At 42.8% G+C, this 19,630-nt stretch overlaps 1 protein-coding gene across 1 annotated transcript in view; it reads right to left on the bottom strand.

Moving 5' to 3' along the window:
- Positions 1 to 5,804: 5,804 nt before the first annotated feature.
- Positions 5,805 to 19,630, bottom strand: part of LOC113418462 (TBC1 domain family member 15-like) — a 23,233-nt gene continuing 9,407 nt past the window's right edge. Inside the window, exons 6-12 of the mRNA XM_026677366.2 lie at positions 19,309 to 19,412; positions 18,253 to 18,320; positions 15,400 to 15,546; positions 12,785 to 12,875; positions 9,811 to 9,935; positions 6,969 to 7,113; positions 5,805 to 5,963 (exon numbers count right to left, since the gene is read on the bottom strand). Of these exons, the coding sequence (XP_026533151.2) occupies positions 5,912 to 5,963; positions 6,969 to 7,113; positions 9,811 to 9,935; positions 12,785 to 12,875; positions 15,400 to 15,546; positions 18,253 to 18,320; positions 19,309 to 19,412 (732 nt within the window). The 3' untranslated portion in view covers positions 5,805 to 5,911. The remainder of the gene's footprint in view (positions 5,964 to 6,968; positions 7,114 to 9,810; positions 9,936 to 12,784; positions 12,876 to 15,399; positions 15,547 to 18,252; positions 18,321 to 19,308; positions 19,413 to 19,630) is intronic.

The raw sequence follows: 19,630 nt of genomic DNA, 5'->3' as shown, positions 1-19,630 counted from the left end.
AGTTCAAGTCCCACCTTAGCCATGAAAGCCAGCTGGGTGACCTTGGGCCAGTCACTTTCTCTCTCTCTCTCAGCCCAACCTACTTCGTAGGATTGTTGTTATGGGGAAAATAGGAGGAGGAAGAGGTGCTGGATATGTTTGCCGCCTTGAGTTATATGTAAAAATAAAGGCAGGGATATAAACAATCTGTATGTACAGTCAATACTTTCTCCTCAGGAGAAAGCCGTCAAATTTGGGTGCAAACAATTCACATGACCACTAGATGGCAGAAAAGAGATTGTGTGGTGTGGAGGGTCTGTTTGTGGTTGCCCAGATTTTTCTAGCTGAAATCTGGTAGCCTTAGCCTGGTTCCTTTGGTCTGTCCTCGTTTCTCAATCCCCCTGCGATCTTTTCCAGAGTGAGAACAGTTTTTCAAGGTCTCTTTCTCTTAAAAAAAAAAAAAAAAAGCACAGGCTGCAAAAGATAGGCTTTGGACTGTTTGGCATGCAAACCTTGTGTTTTATTCTTGACCTGTAGTCCTTTAGGACTCCCACATTGGGATGCAAAAATTCAGATCACTGATGGCAGCTTAGGAGAGTCAGAAAACCCTAGCCATGCCACATCGTACATTTGTGACATAACCGAACACACACAAAGAGCATTCATAAAAAAAGGAAAAATAAAAAGTAACCTCCAAGTTTCTTCAATACAGTTACAAAAATAAAATATATTAATCTCTTCATCTAAAACTCGCCATAAAACACATTATTTCTATATAATCACTAGCTCAATACCCATGCTTTGCTACGAAATGATGTGGTCAGGCTTAGTTTTGCAGGAGGAAAATAAGGGGGGAAAAATTCTGCCTCTCAGCATCCATCAGTATTCATCTGGCTAGAGTTGAAGGCTGTTTGGAAACTGAAATAGTATTTGCTGTGTGAGCAAGAAGGAGACAGCAAGGAGCCTGGGCATGGCTTAGCTCAACTGTTCTGTACTAAAGCTGCTTGGTGCTATGAAACTAAAACTAAAACTGAAACTCTTCTCCTCTGCTTCTATTTTGCATTTGGAACAGATTTTTTTTTCAGGTGGGGAGCGGGAGTAGAACTCCTTAGCATCAGAGTGTGTTAATATTATACAAAATACGAATGTTCTGATGGTCATTTTGAAAAATCCTTCCTTAGTAAGCACCTAGAAGCCAAGAGTATGCCAAATTTCAAGTTTGTAGGCTTTACAGTTCTGGAGATTTTGTGATGATGCGTGATCTCTCTCTCTCTCTCTCTCTCTCTCTCTCTCTCTCTCTCTCTCTCTCTCTCTCTCTCTCTCTCTCTCTTTCACACACACACACACACACACAGATCTAATCATCAGAGGCCAAAATCAATTCAATCTTGAATGGCAGCCCCAAGAGAAAAGGTTTTACCCAGTTCCTAAGGCTATTCAGGCTCCTAACTTGACAGATCAGGAAAATAACCACAACAGAATATAACAGCAGTGAAACAAAGAGCCAGCAAGTAGATGCCTCTTTGTAATTCCTCTCTCTGGCAAGCAGAGGTCTTGAGATTGCTCACAAGTGCTCCAGACAGTTGTTCCTTGCGAAGAGACTGCAAGATGGTGGTCTCTACAAGGTTTAGAGCTCTGGGAGATGAGGAAATAGACGTCTTGTGCAAACCACTGCACCTTTAAGGATATTGAGTTCTCATATTTTATTTTCTAATCACTTTCAACAATTACTTCTTAACTGCTTTTCGACTATTAGAAATCCTTGGATCAATTATTTTGAAAACACATGGATTTCCTTCAATCCTTAGCAGAAGAAGCTTTACAGTTTGAGTTGCTTTGGATGAGATGAGTGGCATATAAATGTAATAAATACATATGAGTTCAAGTCAGGGATCTCCAAACTTGGCAACTTTAAGACTTGTGGACTTAAACTCCCAGAATTCCCTGGCCAGCCATAGCTGTTGCATTTTAAGACAAGATAAGTTGTTAAAATTGTTTATACTTGTGATGAAGGGGAAAGTCGTGTATTTCTTTTCTTTTTCTTTATTAAATTCATATTTTTCTTTTCTGCATTGTCTTCTGCACTGTTTTTATTCTCTTTTTTTTAGTTTTCATTAATTTTCTCATTTGTTATTATAATTTTTAATAAAACTACTATTGGGAAAAAAAAAAACATTTCTAGTCTAGACTATTTAAGGCTGCAAGTGTGAGTTTTCCTGTGGCTGCAGATAGGGAAGACTCTCTTCATTAATAAACGGACATGGGTGTGTCCATTAATTTCATTCATTCATTCGATTTATGTAGCTAATTAATGTGAAGAGACTATTCAGGCATGGAAACTCTGACCTGCAATTTGAAGTGGTACAGTCAAGGAGCAGCTTATCAGATTTTGAGTTGTTATTTTTTGAATGTCAGAAATGTTAAGGATTAAGTATTTCTAAATACCTGTGTTTTGTTGATACATTTTATATAATGTGTAAACATTCCTGAATAATATAGGTTATACCAGAGGCCCCCAAACCTGCAAAATCCCCATTCCCTCCCCATCCCACTAACCTGCTTTCCAGCTCTGTCCTCCTGTGCAGGGCAACAAAAGAAGACCCAGCCGATCAGCTGGGACTCGGGAGGCAGAGAATAGATGGGGGTGGGGCCAGTCAGAGGTGGTATTTGCCGGTTCTCCGAACTACTCAAAATTTCTACTACTGGTTCTCCAGAACGGGTCAGAACCTGCTGAATACCAGCTCTGTGAAGCGGTATATAAGTGCTGATGCTATTATGTGTGTGCTCTGGCCTTTCCCCACCCTAATGCCTTTTAGAGGTATTAAAAAACAGTTCCTTTCATCTCCAGCCAGCCTCTCTGGAAAAAACAACAACCCAGAATTCTAGGCATTTGTATCTTTTTGACTCCCAGGCCAGATAACCCTTAAACTGGGGGACCGGAGTTTTTTAACACCAGCACATTTTTCAGCTTTGTGGGCTCAAGACTCCATTTCCTTTTCTCCAAACTTCTTTTCGTTTTTCATAATCTATCATGGCGATTCACTAAATCACACCCGTTTTCATTCTGCAGGAAATGGGTTTCAATGTAGATAATGGAAGCAGCATGGAAAAATATCAGAGGTGCAAAGAAAGGGAGAGGGGGAAAAAAAAATTTAGACACGCATTCCACAACTGGAAAGCTTTTTGATGGAGCGGTAGGAGCAATCCATCTGAAACGGACTTGCCTAGACTGGCACTCCTTGGCTTAACAATAGTTCACTTGAGTGACCATTCGAAGTTATAACGGCACTGAAAAAAGACGACTTGTGACCATTTTCCACACAACCATTGCAGCATCCCCATCGTCACGTGACCAGAGTTCAGATGCTTGGCAACTGTCTCATATTTATGACGGTTGCAGTGTCCCCTTTTGTGACATCCCGGCAAGCAAAGTCAACGGGGGAACCAGATTCACTTAACAACTGTGGCAAAAGTCATAAAATGGGGCAAAACTCAATGAACAACTGCCCTCAAATTTTGGGCCTAATGATGACCAAGATAATGTGGCGGTCTTGCTGTTGAAGGACAAGTTGAAAATAGATCAAGAACCTTCCGTGGCTTCCCATGTGTCAGTATCAATGAATCGTTAGGTTCTCTGTTTTTTATGTGAATTTTTTTCAGTCTAAAATGGACGCTACAAGGTAAATCTTCCCAATCATTTTTACATAACTACCTTGTTTTTTCAACATATTTTGCCCGCCCGTCCCTCGCTGTAAGCAAGGTTTGCTATTTTTTGTCTCACAAAACAGAAAAGTTTGTTTAATCTCAAGGAAGAGATGAACACAGTCCCGCTTTTTAATAGAATACTTTTAAAGGAAAAAAAGAATCTTGCAATAGCCACTGGATAAAGTAATGGAAGGGTGGGCAATCTGTGGTGGGGGGGAATAGCTGCCATTTTGGAATTTGGGGATGCTTTCAATAAGTCACTGTTTTGTGTGTGTCTACAGTTTAAGTTAGCATATTGACTCCTGGTGACTGACTGACCCTGCAGTTTTCGTGACAAGTTTTTTTTCCAGAAGTGGCTTACCCTTGCCTCCTTCTTAGGGCTGAGCCTGAGAGAGAATGGCTAGCCCAAAGTCACCCAGCAAGGCAGGATTAGAACTCTCAGTCCTCCTGGTGCCTTAACCACTACAGTGGCTCCCACACTGTGGAGAGTTTCAGAATCACCTTTTAGCAGATGAAGTTGCTCTCGATTGTGCCTTCCACCCCTCCCCTCTCTATTATCTTACCCTCTTTCCCTCCCCCACCTCAATTCCCCCCACCCCTCACAAGACATTTTCCAGCAAAGCACTGGATTCCACACATTCAACACTGTTATTTGCTAAGCATGCCTGACTCGGACGTGAGATTTACAGCCATTCTTAGAAATAAAATTAATGCCGAAGACAAATGTTTTTCAGCGTCGAACTTTTTTTTTTTAAAAAAATGAAAAGCATCTTTTAGAAGATTCAGGAGGGACAGGAAACCTGGAAGGAAGGAGTCCTCAGGCATATAAGCAACAGGCTGCTTACCCCTGGGGCATTGTCACTTCAGGATAGTTAGACATTTGTAAGAAAAGGCACCTAAAACATAGGAAATGTGCTCCTAACAAATGCAGTTCATTCTTGCCGATTGTATCTCTATCCTGCTCATTCAGCAAACACTTGAGGCGTGTAATTATTTTAAACCCTGTAGTTGGATTTTTTTTTTCAATTGATGATACTTGATAGAGGAGATGCTGTGGTACATGATACTTGAAAAGCTGAAGCTCCTGGTATTTTTTATTTGTCATCTGCCACAAATATTAAGGTGTATCAAACTCAGTTTAAAACATTGAATTGCTGAATTATGGACTAATACCAGCATGGCAGAATTGGAGAATGTCAATGAATTTGATGTATGTTTTTTCATTTTTAATAATTGTCTGTTTAGGAGGGACATTTTTAAATGGTAAAATAATCTAATCTCAGACCTCCTGGCACATTAATCTAATTTGGTCCCAAACCTCCTGTTTTTATTTCTATTTTTATCCCTGAACTTGGTTGTCTATCAGATCCAGAAGTATTTTTTCCCTTTGTAGCTAATAGACAAGCAAATCTTTCTTGCAACTAAGGGCACATTTATGACACAATACTAAGTAAACTGACTACATCCTAGTTTTGGTATACTACACCTTCCTCCAACAAGCATAAACAACCCCCTTCCCTCAGATGTTTCTGAGCATCTAATAATCTGGGTTGGGATGACATGATAGTATTCTAGTTTTTGAGGGACCACCACAAAGAAGAGAGGGTCAATTTATTTCCCAAAGCACCAGAAGGCAGGACAAGAAACCATGGATGGAAACTAATCGAGGAGAGAAGCAACCTAGAATTAAGGAGAAATTTCCTAACAGTGAAAACAATTAACCAGTGGAACAGCTGGCCTCCAGAAGCGGTGAATGCTCCACCACTGGAGGTTTCTAAGAAGATGTTGGACAGCCATTTATCCAGAATGGTACAGGGTCTCCTGCTTGAGCAGGGGGTTGGACTAGAAGACCTCCAAGATCCCTTCCAGCTGTATTCTGAAGATCAACACAACTAAGTAACTTGCATTTTTTTGTGAGGCAGCCTGGTATCTGCATTTCATTGAAGAAGATGCTGAAAATTCTGTGAGATTCCTCAAATAAAAATTGGGCCAACAGTGCAGTCAGATACAGATTTTATGTGAAAGAATGTCTGAAGTTCCTCATTCACTTATTAAGAGGCCTGGACAAAATATTAACTTGTTACGTTTTTATAACTTCATTGGAAGTAGTTCTCAAGAAGCTGTTATCTCGTTTCGTCCAGCAGAGGGGGCTCAAGCCCATTTCTCCCCCCCTACTGGGATGTTCTTCACATCTAGAATAGCGCCCAGCTTTTCTGGCACATGATGTTCATGGCCGCTCATCCCCATGCAGCATGTTCAGCTGAAGTCTGCCTTGCATCCTGTGACAACATTGAAACAACATTAGTCACAGGGGAGGAAAACTCTGCATCCCATCCCTTGCTGGGAACCGTGTTGTTATTGCTGGATCCATCTAGCTAGGCTTCTGTGTTTACCTGTGGCTGGATTTATTTGGAAGCGGGCCCTAAACTAAGTGCCAGCCAAGCTCTTACAAGGTGAAGGGCCATCAGATCCCAAAGCAGGATATCTAAGTGACATCAAACATCACTTCTCTTTGTCAGCCATTACTGAGCTTTATATGTCGCACCCAAAGAGAGAGAACAGCCCATTTCCACAGTCTGGTCATCTGCCCCCTCTTCCTTGAATATATTCCAGTTGTGTTGCTCCACAGGTAAAGAAGGAAGGAGATGATCAGATCTGAGAAGGGTTATGGGTTATTATGGAAGCGTTTTGCCAGCTGATGGGATCTGGTGTGAAGATGATTTGCCTTGGGCAGTTACACAACAGCACCTGGCTTTTAAGAGGTGCCTTTATTTGGGGAGTATCTTACAGGTTATGCCTCTTTCTGCCTAATGGCAGGAAACCACTTGGTTCATTTTCAAGCAGTAACTGATAAGAGGGGAGGCACACATAAACAAAGGGCTCAAGGCCATAGTCTGCTCATTTGGTTTTAACTGGAAATGGTTTGAAGTGGACTTCCTGCATCCCGAGACACCTGCCCATTTATACTAACCACAACCACTTTGTCTGATGGCTCGAGGAAGCCGCTAAAGCTGGCCTGAGCCCTTTTCCTGGAATGTGATATGTCTGCGTGAAGGATGTAATATTGGCCTTATTTAAAGGACTGTTGTACAGGTGATTGACACAATGTGCATGGGGTAACTCTGAACTTCCTGCAAACACCATCAAAAGGGCCCAGTGATGATTGGATTTCTGCATTACACGTCTTCCCAGAATGCATTCCTTTCGCACGTTAAAGGTCCTGAACTTTAATTTGATTAAAGGAAGTGGAATCCGCTGGGGGGGAAACCTGCCCGCTTGCCTACCTTTGTGTGAATAGGAAAAAGTCATTGACATCCTGGTATTGAAGCAGCTGCTTCCGGTTCTGGATTAGGACTGCAGTGCAAAGTAACACTTCAAACGTGATTTCATCCCGATCCACGGACGTGATAGGAGCTGGTGCTTCCACACCTATGAGAAGAGAACAGGATGTGTTTGAAAAGACCTTCTCTTGAACTGGGCCGGATCTAAGATCAGTTTTGGAAGATATCTGGAAGGGAGAGGTGTGGTAGCAATCATGGGAGATGTTGGTAACCCAAGTGGGGGGAAAGTGAGATCAGGGTTTATCTTTTCTTGGTTACACTGTTTTTGAGGAAACCAGCAACATTCCATCTGCTTCTGGAGCTAAAGCAAAAGTTCAACAACATTTAGTAGGAACCAACATCCTAATCCCCGTATGGATTCAAAGACAATTTTTACTTACCAAGGTAGCTAGCTGAAGGCAGCAAATCAAAATGTCATCAAAATGATAGCGTGTATTTTTTTAAATAACAGAGAATATGATGTGTTATGTTTAATGTGAAAGCTATCACCAATTCCTTGGATCATCAGTCATAATACACAATCCGATTACAAAGCTGGGAATAAAATTTCTATGTGTATTTGTGGTACCTGATTTATCCACACAAAAATCTAAAAACTATTAAAAATCTAAAAATCTAAAAACACAAAAATCTAAAAATATTCATCACAGAATGCCTGTCACTAACATGCCCTGAAAAGAAGGTCAAACTATCTTTTAAATAAAAGTCCCAGAGGCGCTTTTTCAAAAGGCAAACTGGCCTTTTTCCCCTTGAAGATGTTTCGCTTCTCATCTTGGATGAGAAGTGAAACATCTTCAAGGAAAAACAAAGGAAGGCCAGTTGCCTTTTGAAAACGCAATTTTGTGACAACCATGGGCTGGATGACTGAGAATCTCCACAGACATTTAAATAAAGGTATAGTTAAATGTTTTAAGCACAGTTAATAAGACTAGCACTAATGATGGTACCTTGTTAGGGAAATGAAATGTCTGCAAGAAAACAAGCTCAGAGAAAACCAAGGACCCCTCATCAGTAGAGTTCCTATTTATTAATGACATACTCAAACTTCCTGGTGTAAGTTAGCTGCCTTGTCTTACCTAGTGAGAGGGAGTTCTCCCACTTACATTTTCTCTCGTGCCAAAACTACAGTGGCCCATCTGTGCCATTCCAGTATCGCCTATGGTCTTGCACATTAACGGCTCTTTGCGACTTGGAGATCAGACAATGTTAAGGATAAACTTGGTTTAAAAGATCCTGTCTTCAAATCCGTCGACTTGAGCTGAAGTTTCATTTCTTGTCTTTAACAAAGTGATCCCTCCCGCCTAAAATCTGAAAACATGCAAGCAAGGTCCACCACTTCTTTTTGCTGTGTGTTTGAATTATGTCCCAAATCAGCCCTCCCTAATCAGGAGCTCCAGATGTACTAAGATTACATTTCCAAGTTTTCCATTCAGCTTCAAGATATGCAGAAAGTGCCAGGTTGAGGAAAATGGTCTATGACTAGCAGCAGTAATAGTTATGATACAGGTAGTCCTCAAGTTACGATCACAATTGAGCCCAAAGTTTATGTTGCTAAGTGAAACATTTGTTAAGTGAATTTTGCCCCATTGTATGACTTTTCTTGCCACTTTTGTTAAGTGAATCACTGCAGTTGTTAAATTAGTAACACCGCTGCTAAGTGAATCTGGCTTCCCCATGGACTTTGCTTGTCAGAAGGTTGCAAAAGCTTAGGATTCTGCAACGGTCGTGTGAAAAATGGTCATAAGTCACTTTTTTCAGTGCCGTAACTTTGAACAGTCACTAAATGAACTGTGGTAAGTTGAGGACTACCTGTTCTAGAACACTGACCAAGTAAGGGACATATACAGATGCCTACATAACAACCGATGGCCTAATGACCATTCAAAATTAAGATGAGCTCCCCAGAGCTACTTATTACCCATTTTCAGAGTTACAATGGCCACACAACCCCTGCAATCATGTGTTTGCATTCTGGGCACTTGGCAACTGGCTCACTTTTATAGCCATTTGCAGCATCCTGTAGTTATGTGACCACAATGTATGATGTCCTTTTTTTTTTTTTTTTTTGCTGGCTTCTGGACTTTACTTCAAGTTTCCAGCAAAAAAACATCTATTGGGGGAAATAGATTTGCTTAACAATTGCCATTTTCTTAACAACCATAATAGTAAACACTTTGAATCTAATCAAGGGATTCCTTGACTTGACTTACTTCTGCCGCGACTTACAACCATGATTCTGGACTCAATGACAGTTGTAAGTGGAAGACTACCTGTGATGAATTTCGATAAGCACTTGCAGCTTAGGACGATAGTTTATCCTTTAGACTCTTTGCAGCCTAACCTATCAAAGGCTCCTACATCTTTACTTCCTTTCGGCTTCCTGGATCATCACCTGAGACCTCGGCTCATGCTGCTGAGCATTTAACAATAGCACTAAGAATTATATAGTACTTTACAGCACTCTCTGAGCAGTTTACAATCTCAGCCTATTGCCCCCAACAATCCTCATTTTACCGACCTAGGAAGGATGGAAGGCTAAGTCAACCTTGAGCCCCGTCAGAATCGAAGTCCTGGCTGTGAGCAGGGTTTGCCTGCAACACCAACCAACCACCAACAGTCCAACCACTGAGACATCAGGGCACTTTCAGAGGAGCTCTAGCTACAGGAGAATAACAGAATAACAGAGTTGGAGGTCTTCTAGTGAGTCCAACTCCCTACTGAAACAGTTTCATATAGAATAACAGAATATGATGTGGATTTCTCTTCCACATGGAGAAGTCCTCACCTTCCCTGCGTGTCCGCCATATCCAGGCACCAAAATTCATCTTTCCGGACTCCAAAGCGCTGATTTCCAAGACTCTCACGGCATCTGAGTGTTCTAGATCCTTCTGGAAAAGCAGCAGCAGCCACCTAAGATGGAGGCAGGAGAGCTGTGGCAAAAGCCAAAAAAAAGCGCTTGCTGTCCTAACCTCTCCCTTGGCCAGAACCCCAACCCACTTTGTCATTGATAGAGGCTTTCTCAGCCGATTATGTCTGCTGCAAAAAGCTTGCTGGGTTTTGACCTGAGCATTTATTTTGAATATTATGCTCCAGAAAAGGTAAGAGGTCTCTCATGATGTACAAACACTGCTTCTTCCACTATTTAATCATCAAATCTGAAATGAGAGGGCAGGGTTTCCAAGTCTAGGACCTAATTGTTGTCCTGGTTTAGTTAAAGTACTCTTTTTTTCCTTCTCTGAACCATCTAAAAATGTAAAGCGACACAACAGGGCTGTGTCTGCTACTCTTCCCAGATGCCTGTACTCTGGCTTGCTTCTTGGTGGTGATGTTTTGATTTTGCATTTGCAGAGTGTGCTATGTACACTCTATGTTGGTTATGTGTTGACCTGTTTTTCTCCACCACCACCCCAATTTTGTGTGTGTGTGTGTCTGTGTGTGTGTGTGAGCAATACCCAGTCAGCTCTCAACCCTGCTTACAGTTAGTAATAGCAATAGCCCTTAGACTTATATACCACTTCATAGTGCCTCTCTAAGTGGTTTACAGTGTTAGCATCTTGACCCCAACAATCTGGTCCTCATTTTACCGACCTTGGAAGGATGGAAGGCTGCGTCAACCTTGAAGCTGGTCAGGATCAGTTGGGAGTTTGGTGGAAAGTTTTGAGACATGATCAGGAAAAGGACTAGCTACTGAATTGGCCAGATAGTTTCCAACTTTTGATCTGGAAGGGCCAGACTCTCCTATTGCCAAATGATCCTGCAGGACAATGCCCAGAGGCTAGAAGTTGTGGCCACTGCAGCTGAAAGGACCAGGAGCCACCTTGCAAACCTTGCAAACCCAGCTTGATACAAGTAGTCCTTGACTTACAACCACAATTGAAACCAGAATTTCCACTGTTAAGCAAGGCGGTTATTAAGTCCAATGTCACAATCTTTTTTTTTTTTTTTTTTGGCCCTGATTATTAAGCAAATCACTTGCAGTTGTTAAAGGAATCATGCAGTCATTAATCAAATCCAGCTTCCCCATGGACTGTGCTTGTCAGAAGCCAGCTGGGAAGGTCAAAAACAGGAACCACGTGTCCCCGGGACACTACTAAACGCCTGCAACCGGTTGCCAAGCACCCAAATTCTGATCACGTGGCAAGGGTGAGGACTGTTGTCCGTGCTGTTGTCACTTTGAACGGCCAAGGGAACAAAGCGTCATAAGTCGAAGACTACCCTTCTTGGATCAGTAAGGGCAATTTAAAGGCTGGGATGGGTTGGGGGATGAAATGAAAGCGATGTCATGGGGATACAGAAGTAAACCAGATGTTCCTGGGATATGCCATTCCTATGAGCAAATGTTTTCGAACTTGAGAGTAGTTCTGCCTGATTAAAGAAGACCAGGTGCCCATTAGGGGTTCTTACACCCCCCAACTGTTGGTATTTTAGATGCTTCTCCCCACCCAGTTTCTTTTTCTACTCAGCCCTCTCCCCCCTCCCCCCCAATCCCCCTGCAATCACGCTCCTTTTGATCATCCTGCTTTGCCAGGAAGCAGCAGAGACATCTCTCCCCCTCCCCACACACACACAGCCTCCCCTCCACCGCTTTCTTTTCTAATATCTTCCATGTGAAAAAGCAAGATATTGGGCTGCACAGCTGCTTATTATCTCCATGGTGCTTAAAAGTCTTTAAAAAAAACAAATTACTTTTTCTTTGTAATTAAAAGGGTTTGTTTTAAAGCTTTTTTAAACAGGTGATAAGGATTGACCCAAAGGATATTCCACTCATTGTATAACTCAAGATGGGAAAGAAAGAGAGCGAGAGCGCGAGAAAGCACACTTCTGTGTGTAAGCCAAGGGGTCAATTGTAGGAGAAGCTAGAAGATAGGATAGGACTTCTTCTAAATATAATTACCAGCATTGTAATTTTTTTAAGCCTCCTGGGAAAGCCATCAAAACCATAAAAAAAGTGACCGTTTGAATATTTTGGACATGTGATGCGATACCCAGAAAAATACGCCATACTTCACTTAATCCTCCAAGGAAAGATTGAAGGCGAACGAGGTCCAGGCAGAAGAAGAACATCATGGCTTCAAAATCTAAGGGACTGGTTTGGAGAAAACTCAACGGCACTGTTGTGTGCAGTTGTTGATAAAAATAGGAGGACCAACATGATCGCCAACGTCCGATGACGAATATGGCACAAGAGGAAGAAGAAGAAACGCCTAAGTGCATTTAGGCAAGTTACAGATAACAACTTCTCTGTAGAATTTGATAACCCATAGCTGCAACCTTCTGCATCCTGCAACCTTTAGATGCTGCTAGCATGGGCAGTCCCAGAGAACCATGAGAACGGTAGATATGCCTTCTAGAGATGCAAGATTGGAGGGAAGAGGAATGCTACCCTACAAGCAGGTGGAGGGCAGTTGGTCAGCTCCTGCTTATACCCAGAGGTGGTATCCAGCAGGTTCTGACCAGTTCTGGAGAACCGGTAGCGGAAATTTTGAGTAGTTCAGAGAACCGGCAAATCCCACCTCTGACTGGCCGCGCCCCCATCTATTCTCTGCCTCCCGAGTCCCAGCTGATTGGCTGGGTCTTCTTTTGTTGCCCTGCACGGGAGAATGGAGCTGGAAAGCAGGTTAGTGGGGTGGGGAGGGAATGGGGATTTTGCAGTATCCTTCCCCTGCCACACCCACCAAGCCACGCCCACAGAACTGATAGTAAAAGAAAAATTGAATCATACCACTGGCTATACCCAGTGGAAGGAAACGGATGTTCACCTGAGGCAGAAGAGCAGCTTCTCCTTGGAGACACTCTCAATATGGACATAGAGTTCGGGATCCACGTGCTTCAAAAGTTCCTCACAGATTTCTGTATGGGCATAGACAAGAGAGGATCATCCTTCTTTTCGGTATATCTTGATGTCATCTTTCTGTCAGAGAAGGATCAGAACTGGAGTGTTGCTCACAGAGACCTCGATTGGCCTAAATTTCTCACCCCTTCAGGTTCGCTCCATTGTCCCAGGACAATGTCCCAAAGCTGCTTTTCCAAGAGACAACTGGAATTTTTGGTTTTTTCCCCCCCCCCCCTTTGGAAGACGTTTCGCTTCTCACTCAAGAAGCTTCTTCAGCTGTGACAGGATAGTGGGGATCCTGTCAGAGCTAAAGAAACCCCTACTATCCTGTCAGAGCTGAAGAAGCTTCTTGGATGAGAAGTGAAACATCTTCCAAAACAAAACCAAAAAAGCCACAAACAAACCAAGGAAGTCCAGTTGTCTCCTGGAAAAGCACCTTTGGGACAACCACAACCTGGATGATTGACAATCTCTACAGACTGCCAGGAGAAAGCTCCCTGTATCCGTGGAGATTCAGGCTTGGCAGATGGCACACACTCACAAACATTAGCCCTTTGGCCTGTCTCTTCACTTACACAAATCGCAAAGCTTGTATTTTCCTGACACATATTATTTTTTTTAAATAATTAAATCCACACAACCTTGCTTTAGATACCCATTTATCTTTCCGAAGCTGAATATACAACTGCAAGTCAACGCCTGCAGCCATTGTCTCAACATCTAATAATCTTTCCCATTCCCCCTTCTAATCTCTCTTCCACCTGCTCAGAAATTACCTGCTTGATTTTCTCTTGTCCCTCTCAAAGGCAGCTATAATTAAAACAATGCTAGAGCAGGGTTTTTTTTTGTGTTTTTTTTTTGTTGCTCCCATTGTGAAAACGTCTTTCTTCTCACTTTGATGATACAGGTAACAACCTATCAGGGCTGGCTGGTATACATGGCTCTACATCAGAGGTGTCAAACTCAAGGCCTGCGGATTGAATCCAGCCCATGGGGTGCTTAGATCTGGCCCACGGAGTTGCCTTGGAAACAGTGAAGGAACGGCCCACGGTTCCCCTACCAGCAAAAACAGAGCTCAGGGAGGGGGCTGTAGGAGGCTACGTGGCCGGAAACGGGGCCCAGGGGGCTGTGTGCGGCCCACCTAAGCTCCGTTTTTGCTGGCAGAGGGCTGCAGGAGGGCATCATAGCAGAAAACAGAGCTCGGGAGCCTGTTTTTGCTGGTAGAGCACTTGAACCACCACAGGTGCCTCTGACACGAGTGACCTCAAGCTGGCCACATCTACTCTGGCCATGCCCCCCCGACCTCCCCGAGGTCAAACACAACCCTGATGCGGCCCTCAATGAAATTGAGTTTGACACACCTGCTGTACATGTTTTTCCCCCAGGGCCACAACACATAAATGTTGATTACTTTGTGTGCTTGCTTTTGGTCTTTAAAAAACAAACCTGCTTTGAGATTTGCAGTGACAAGCAGGGGTGGGATTCTACAGGTTCGCACCTATTCGGCAGAACCGATTGTTAACATTCTAAGCAGTTCGGAGAACCGGTTGTTAGAAGAAATTACTGGCTTAATCCTGTAAGGAAGGCAGGAAGGAGACATTCTGGTGTTGCTTATAGAAACTGCCTCTCCGTTAAACCTTATTACATTCTTGGCAGGACTAGACTTCCTGTCTCAGGAACATCTCTGGGTTTTTTTTCCCTCTCCTTTGCTGGTACTTTGCTTGTGTGGAGTGACCATTCAAAGTTACAACGGCACTGAAAAAAGTGACTTATGACCATTTTTCACATTGTTGCAGCATCCCCACAGTCATGAGAGGCCAGGCAAGGAGATGCGTGCCTCGATGTGAGTGATATTAAGTTGGCCACGCCCAGCCAATAACATGACCACCAAGCCACGTCCACCAGGTCACATGACCACCAAGCCACACCCACCACCTAAGCCACGCCCACAGAACCGGTTGTTAAAAATTTTGAATCCCACCCCTGGTGACAAGTCTTAGGGCTCCCCCCCCACCCCCCACACACACTTAATCACAGCGCAGACAACACTCTTTGTCTCTTCTGTCCCCATGATATTGAGACCTTCTTAAATTACCCTTAGCTCTACAATATAGAAGTTGCATTTCCCCCTTAATTTTGACACTGTCTCAGGGCAGTCTCAGGGTGAATGAAATCTGTTAGGCATTTCCATTCACAACCCTGGTTGTGAATGCAATGACTGGGCAGGATAGAGAAGGGCAAGAGAGACAACATGTTTCACACTGTTACCATCTTCTGCCAACTCCGGGATAGTTGGAGGACACTTTTAACTCTCCAGTGGGGGAAGGTCCCTGGGTGGCGTTGCAGCCAAAGTACCAGCCAATGGCTATTTTTTCACAATCCATTTTTGCTGCAAACTTGCAGGAAGCATCCTATTCTTCCCTTGAAGCTTTTGCTGAAGAGAAGGCGCGGTGTTTGCATCAAAAAAGAATGCTACTAGTCAACACAGCCGCTTTGCAAAGCCTGCATCTGTTTGCACCCCTCCATTTCCCCTTCACTCACGTATCTTCCGACGGACACCCATGGTGGTGAAGCCCCATGCAGACCGCCGCATGTATCCTACAAAGCACCAAAAAGCCTCTGTCTCGCTGTCCAGGGTCTCTAAGAAACGGCTGGCAAAGTAATGCATCCCCCGGCAGTATCCAATCTCTTTGGGATAGGAGAGAATAAAGCAGAAGCAGGAAGAAAGGGGAGGACTATCCAACCACCAATCATTCATAATTTAGATTCAGATCACTTTCTATGGGTTGGGAAGCCAAGTAGGCTCAACTTTGGTTAGCAGTTGAATGAGAACCACTGTGGAATTCCACCGTCATTGGCTAGACTGGGAAATGGAAAAACAGGTGGGAAGAGGGTGGTGGCAAACCAATTTCATCATGCAGCCATGAAATATGCACAAAGGCAGTCTCCAAAAGTTGAACTGGATTCCAGAGTATCTTTTCCTGTGGTGGAATGTAGTCTGGATTCCCAGGTGGGAGGGGCTGCATTTTAGAGGGCAAGGAGGCAGGGAAGTTTAGATAGTTTGGTTGAGAGAAAGAAAATGAAGACAACTCCACCCTATCAATTCTGATTAGATCAGGGGTGTCAAACTCACGGCCTCATGTTGTCGTCACGTGACGTATCGCGCCTTTCCCCCCCGCTAAAAGGGGGGTGGGCATGGCCAGTGCATGACTACGAGACATGAGTTTGACACCCCTGGATTAGATCTTCAATGGTGCAAGCAGTTGCTTTAGTTTGGCAAGTTTTCTATCTACAGGCAAGGAATAATAAAGGAAATTGCTCAGAAGTTATTCTATGTATCTTTCTTGGGGCCTAAATTCCTGTATAGTTGAATTGCTCAAAACTAGGTAGGGGAGATTAGCTCAATAATGCACTCAGAGACTGAATTGCATAATAATAATAATGAGAACAGAGAAGTTCAACGCTGTCATTTCTCACACAAAGACTGTTTGGGTTCTATACGCTGTTATATAAATTATATTACTTTTGCACATTATAGGTTCTTTGGAGGTTTGGTTACTTGCCCAGCAAAATAAAAGCAGGATATAAATAATAAATGTCCTCTATGGAATGCTGTTATGCAGGCAACAGAGTCATCTGCATGCTTTCTTAAAAATATGTCTCACTGGATTCATAGCTAAAAGCACGCACAGAAGTGCAATTCCAAGTGACCAGAAATAGCTGTCAATCCTCATTATTTGTGGGTTCGGTATTTGAGGATTTGACTCCTTGCTAAATTTATTTGTAACCCCCAAATCAATACTCGAAGTGCTTTTGCGGATCTTTGAGGACATGTGCAATGTGGTGAAAATTTTGAGTGACCTATCTGCGCATGTCCGCCTTCTGATCTCACTGGTTAAAATGGCCATTATAAATAAGATTGTTTAACGAAACTTTAAATACTTGGTCTTTGTTTAACCTTTTCCCCCCCCCCCAAGGACTATTATTTGTAAGAAATAGAAGTATATTAAATAAGGTGTCCTTTAACAGAGAGACATGTAAAACAAGGTGATGTATTGATCAGTTGATGAAGACCTTGGGACCAGACGCTTGCAGGAATCTAATGTTGCATTTCCCTAGGAGTAATGGTTCCGTATTTGTTAATTTACTATTCGTGACAATTTGATAAAATGTAACTACCGAAAATGATAAGAATTTACTGTAATTCCAGCACCAAAGCTGACAATGGTTCAGTATTTGCCAATTCCGTATTTACAACAATGGGGCTTTCTACTCCTGTAACACAATGGTTAACACTTTGATATGAATTTTCTTTTTTTTTTCCAGAATGCTGAAGCTGTGCTAGTGGAACAGAAGTTCCCCAACCTTCAAAAATCCTTAAGAGCGTCCCTTCCCAGCAGGTAGAATCTTACATTCTAGACTGTAATGTCATGCAGCCCTCTTTGGAAAATATCCTATTGAATTAGCAGAACTGATTTCAGAATGAAAAGGCATTGGGTGGCACGATAAACTTTTTAAAGTGACACGTGTGCACCATTTTTATGCTGCTTTCTATATAACAGCCTTTCAAAGCACTTTATGAAACACAGAATAAAGAATAATTTAAGGCAGGGGTGCCCAACCTTGGCAATTTTAAGACCTGTGGACGTCAACTCCCAGAATTCCCCAGCCAGCCATGAATTTTCTCCATGCTGGCTGGGGAATTCTGGGAGTTGAAGTCCACATGTCTTAAAATTGCCAAGGTTGGACACTCTTGATCTAAGAGGGAAGAACAGAAATGAAGTGACTGCTTCAGAAGTTTATGGGTGGGTAACACAGCTAGCCTAAGACAATTTGCTGCTTGAAGCTCACCCACCCACCTGTCCAAATTTAATCAGTACATTAACTGATTAGCTGATCAGATTGGTGTCCTTCCAGCACCTGAGAGCAATAGCTACTATATCTTAGAAAGCATGCATAAATTGCCCTGCCTGCTTACTCTATAAGCATGTTTGGCCTAAGGCAGCTGGCACACTCTGCCCAATAATGGAGCCAGCCCTGCGTGAGGAGAGCCAGAGAGAGGGTTTTGCACATCTGCATTATGCAACATCTACCAGGCTCTGTGTGGAATATGGGAATGTTTAACACAACATTCAGCAGATACCTCTGGAGGACAAATCTGTTCCTTCCTTAGACCTCCTTAAGAAAAGCCCTGCCTGCATCTATTTGAAAAATACTTTGAACTGGAAAGTATTTGGCACATTGAGAGGCCCATATAAATGATGAACGGTGGAACTGTTAAGTGTTAGGAATAGAGACAGTGGGGGAAATGGAGAGGCTAGGGAAAAAAATAGGCCGCAGACTCATATTGTCAGCTGCAGTTCCTGGAAGTACATAGTGTAGTGGTTTCCTCACCTTGGTGAAAGGCTGCAAACGTGATGAGAATATCCCGGAGGTAAAGCAGCTTCACTAGCCCTTCACGTCTGTAAAGAGAGAGAGGAAAGTCACAGGTGCTAGCTACAGTGGCAGAGACAGATCATTCATCTCCAAATAAGAGAAAACATGGGTTTGCACAGAGTTTGCAGATTATACAGTGACATGTGTGTTTCTGCATTCATGTATAAATAATATTTAGAATCTAAGTAGAAATATAAATCAAAGTTTGCTCAATCTGCTGCCAGAAGGTAACTTAGCAACTTCAAGGTTGTCCCTGTTTTGTTGTGGTGGTTCTTGGCACGGATAAACTGAGGCTGTCCCTAAAGAAGCAATAAAGCGCTTTGGAAATGGAGAAAACCAATTGGATTAGAGCAGTGGTTTAAGGCAGGGATGTTTAACTCCTTTAAGTGGCCTCTATCCAGAAAGTTAGTAACTATATTAGGAGGTATAGGAATAGGAAAGTTAAGCATCGGTTTGTCTGGATACCCTGCCACGAGCAAGTCTGGATCGCACTATAACTGCTTTTAATTTACAAAAACATGGTCAGACTTTAGATCACCTATACACCGAATCTGTCTTGGCTGCAAGAGTTCACTTTTGAGTAATTTTGTTTTCTCCAAAGTAGAATGCAGGGTAAATTTTAGCAAATAAAAGCACAGTAAAAAGATTCTGCATTTTCTGAGAGGGATGAGTAATCAAATCAGTTTGTAGTAAAAATGCAAATATTCCTCAAGAAAATGCTTTTGGGTTTCTGATATGCCCATATTTTAATCAAATCGGGTTTGGTAGATATTTCCACTTAGCCCTGCACAAATTTTGATCTGTCAAGCCCTGTCAGAATGAAACCCTGTCAGTCATTCAGTTCATCAGGTGTTTATAAATGTGCTTCTTCCTGAATCTGGCAAAACAGAAGAAGACCGGCTGGGTATTTTTAAATAGCCACCCAGCCTGAAAATTGAGAGTTTGCAAAGTGGGCTTGTCAATCAGCTTTTTTTGTTTCGGCTTAGCTGTGGCTGGAGAAGGAGATTTTCTCACTGGAAGAAGGTCCTGTGTCGGTCAGTCCGGGGAATATCAGCATCGATATCTCTCAGTGCCTTTTGGAACTGTTGTTCATTAACATATTGGAAGGACGCACTATTCTGGTGAAAGACAGAATATTAGTTTAGGCTTAGTGGTGAGCACGCGCAATGCATGCGTTAGGTTCAGTTCTAGCATCACCAGTAGGTAACATCCTGACCAGCAACTAGAAGACCATCTCTCCGTCGGTGTCCACAACAGTGGATAAAATGAATCAAACTAACCTCCCATGTTTTTAGGTTCATGCAAATGGAATAGTTTTGAGGCACATTCTCTTACA

Source organism: Notechis scutatus, chromosome 2, assembly GCF_049901735.1.
Source record: "Notechis scutatus isolate UNSWTSFEM ecotype Mainland chromosome 2, rNotScu1.2, whole genome shotgun sequence".
Lineage (NCBI taxonomy): Eukaryota > Metazoa > Chordata > Lepidosauria > Squamata > Elapidae > Notechis > Notechis scutatus.
Note: the sequence above shows the minus strand (reverse complement) of the source record. Positions and strands in the feature narration are given on the sequence as shown.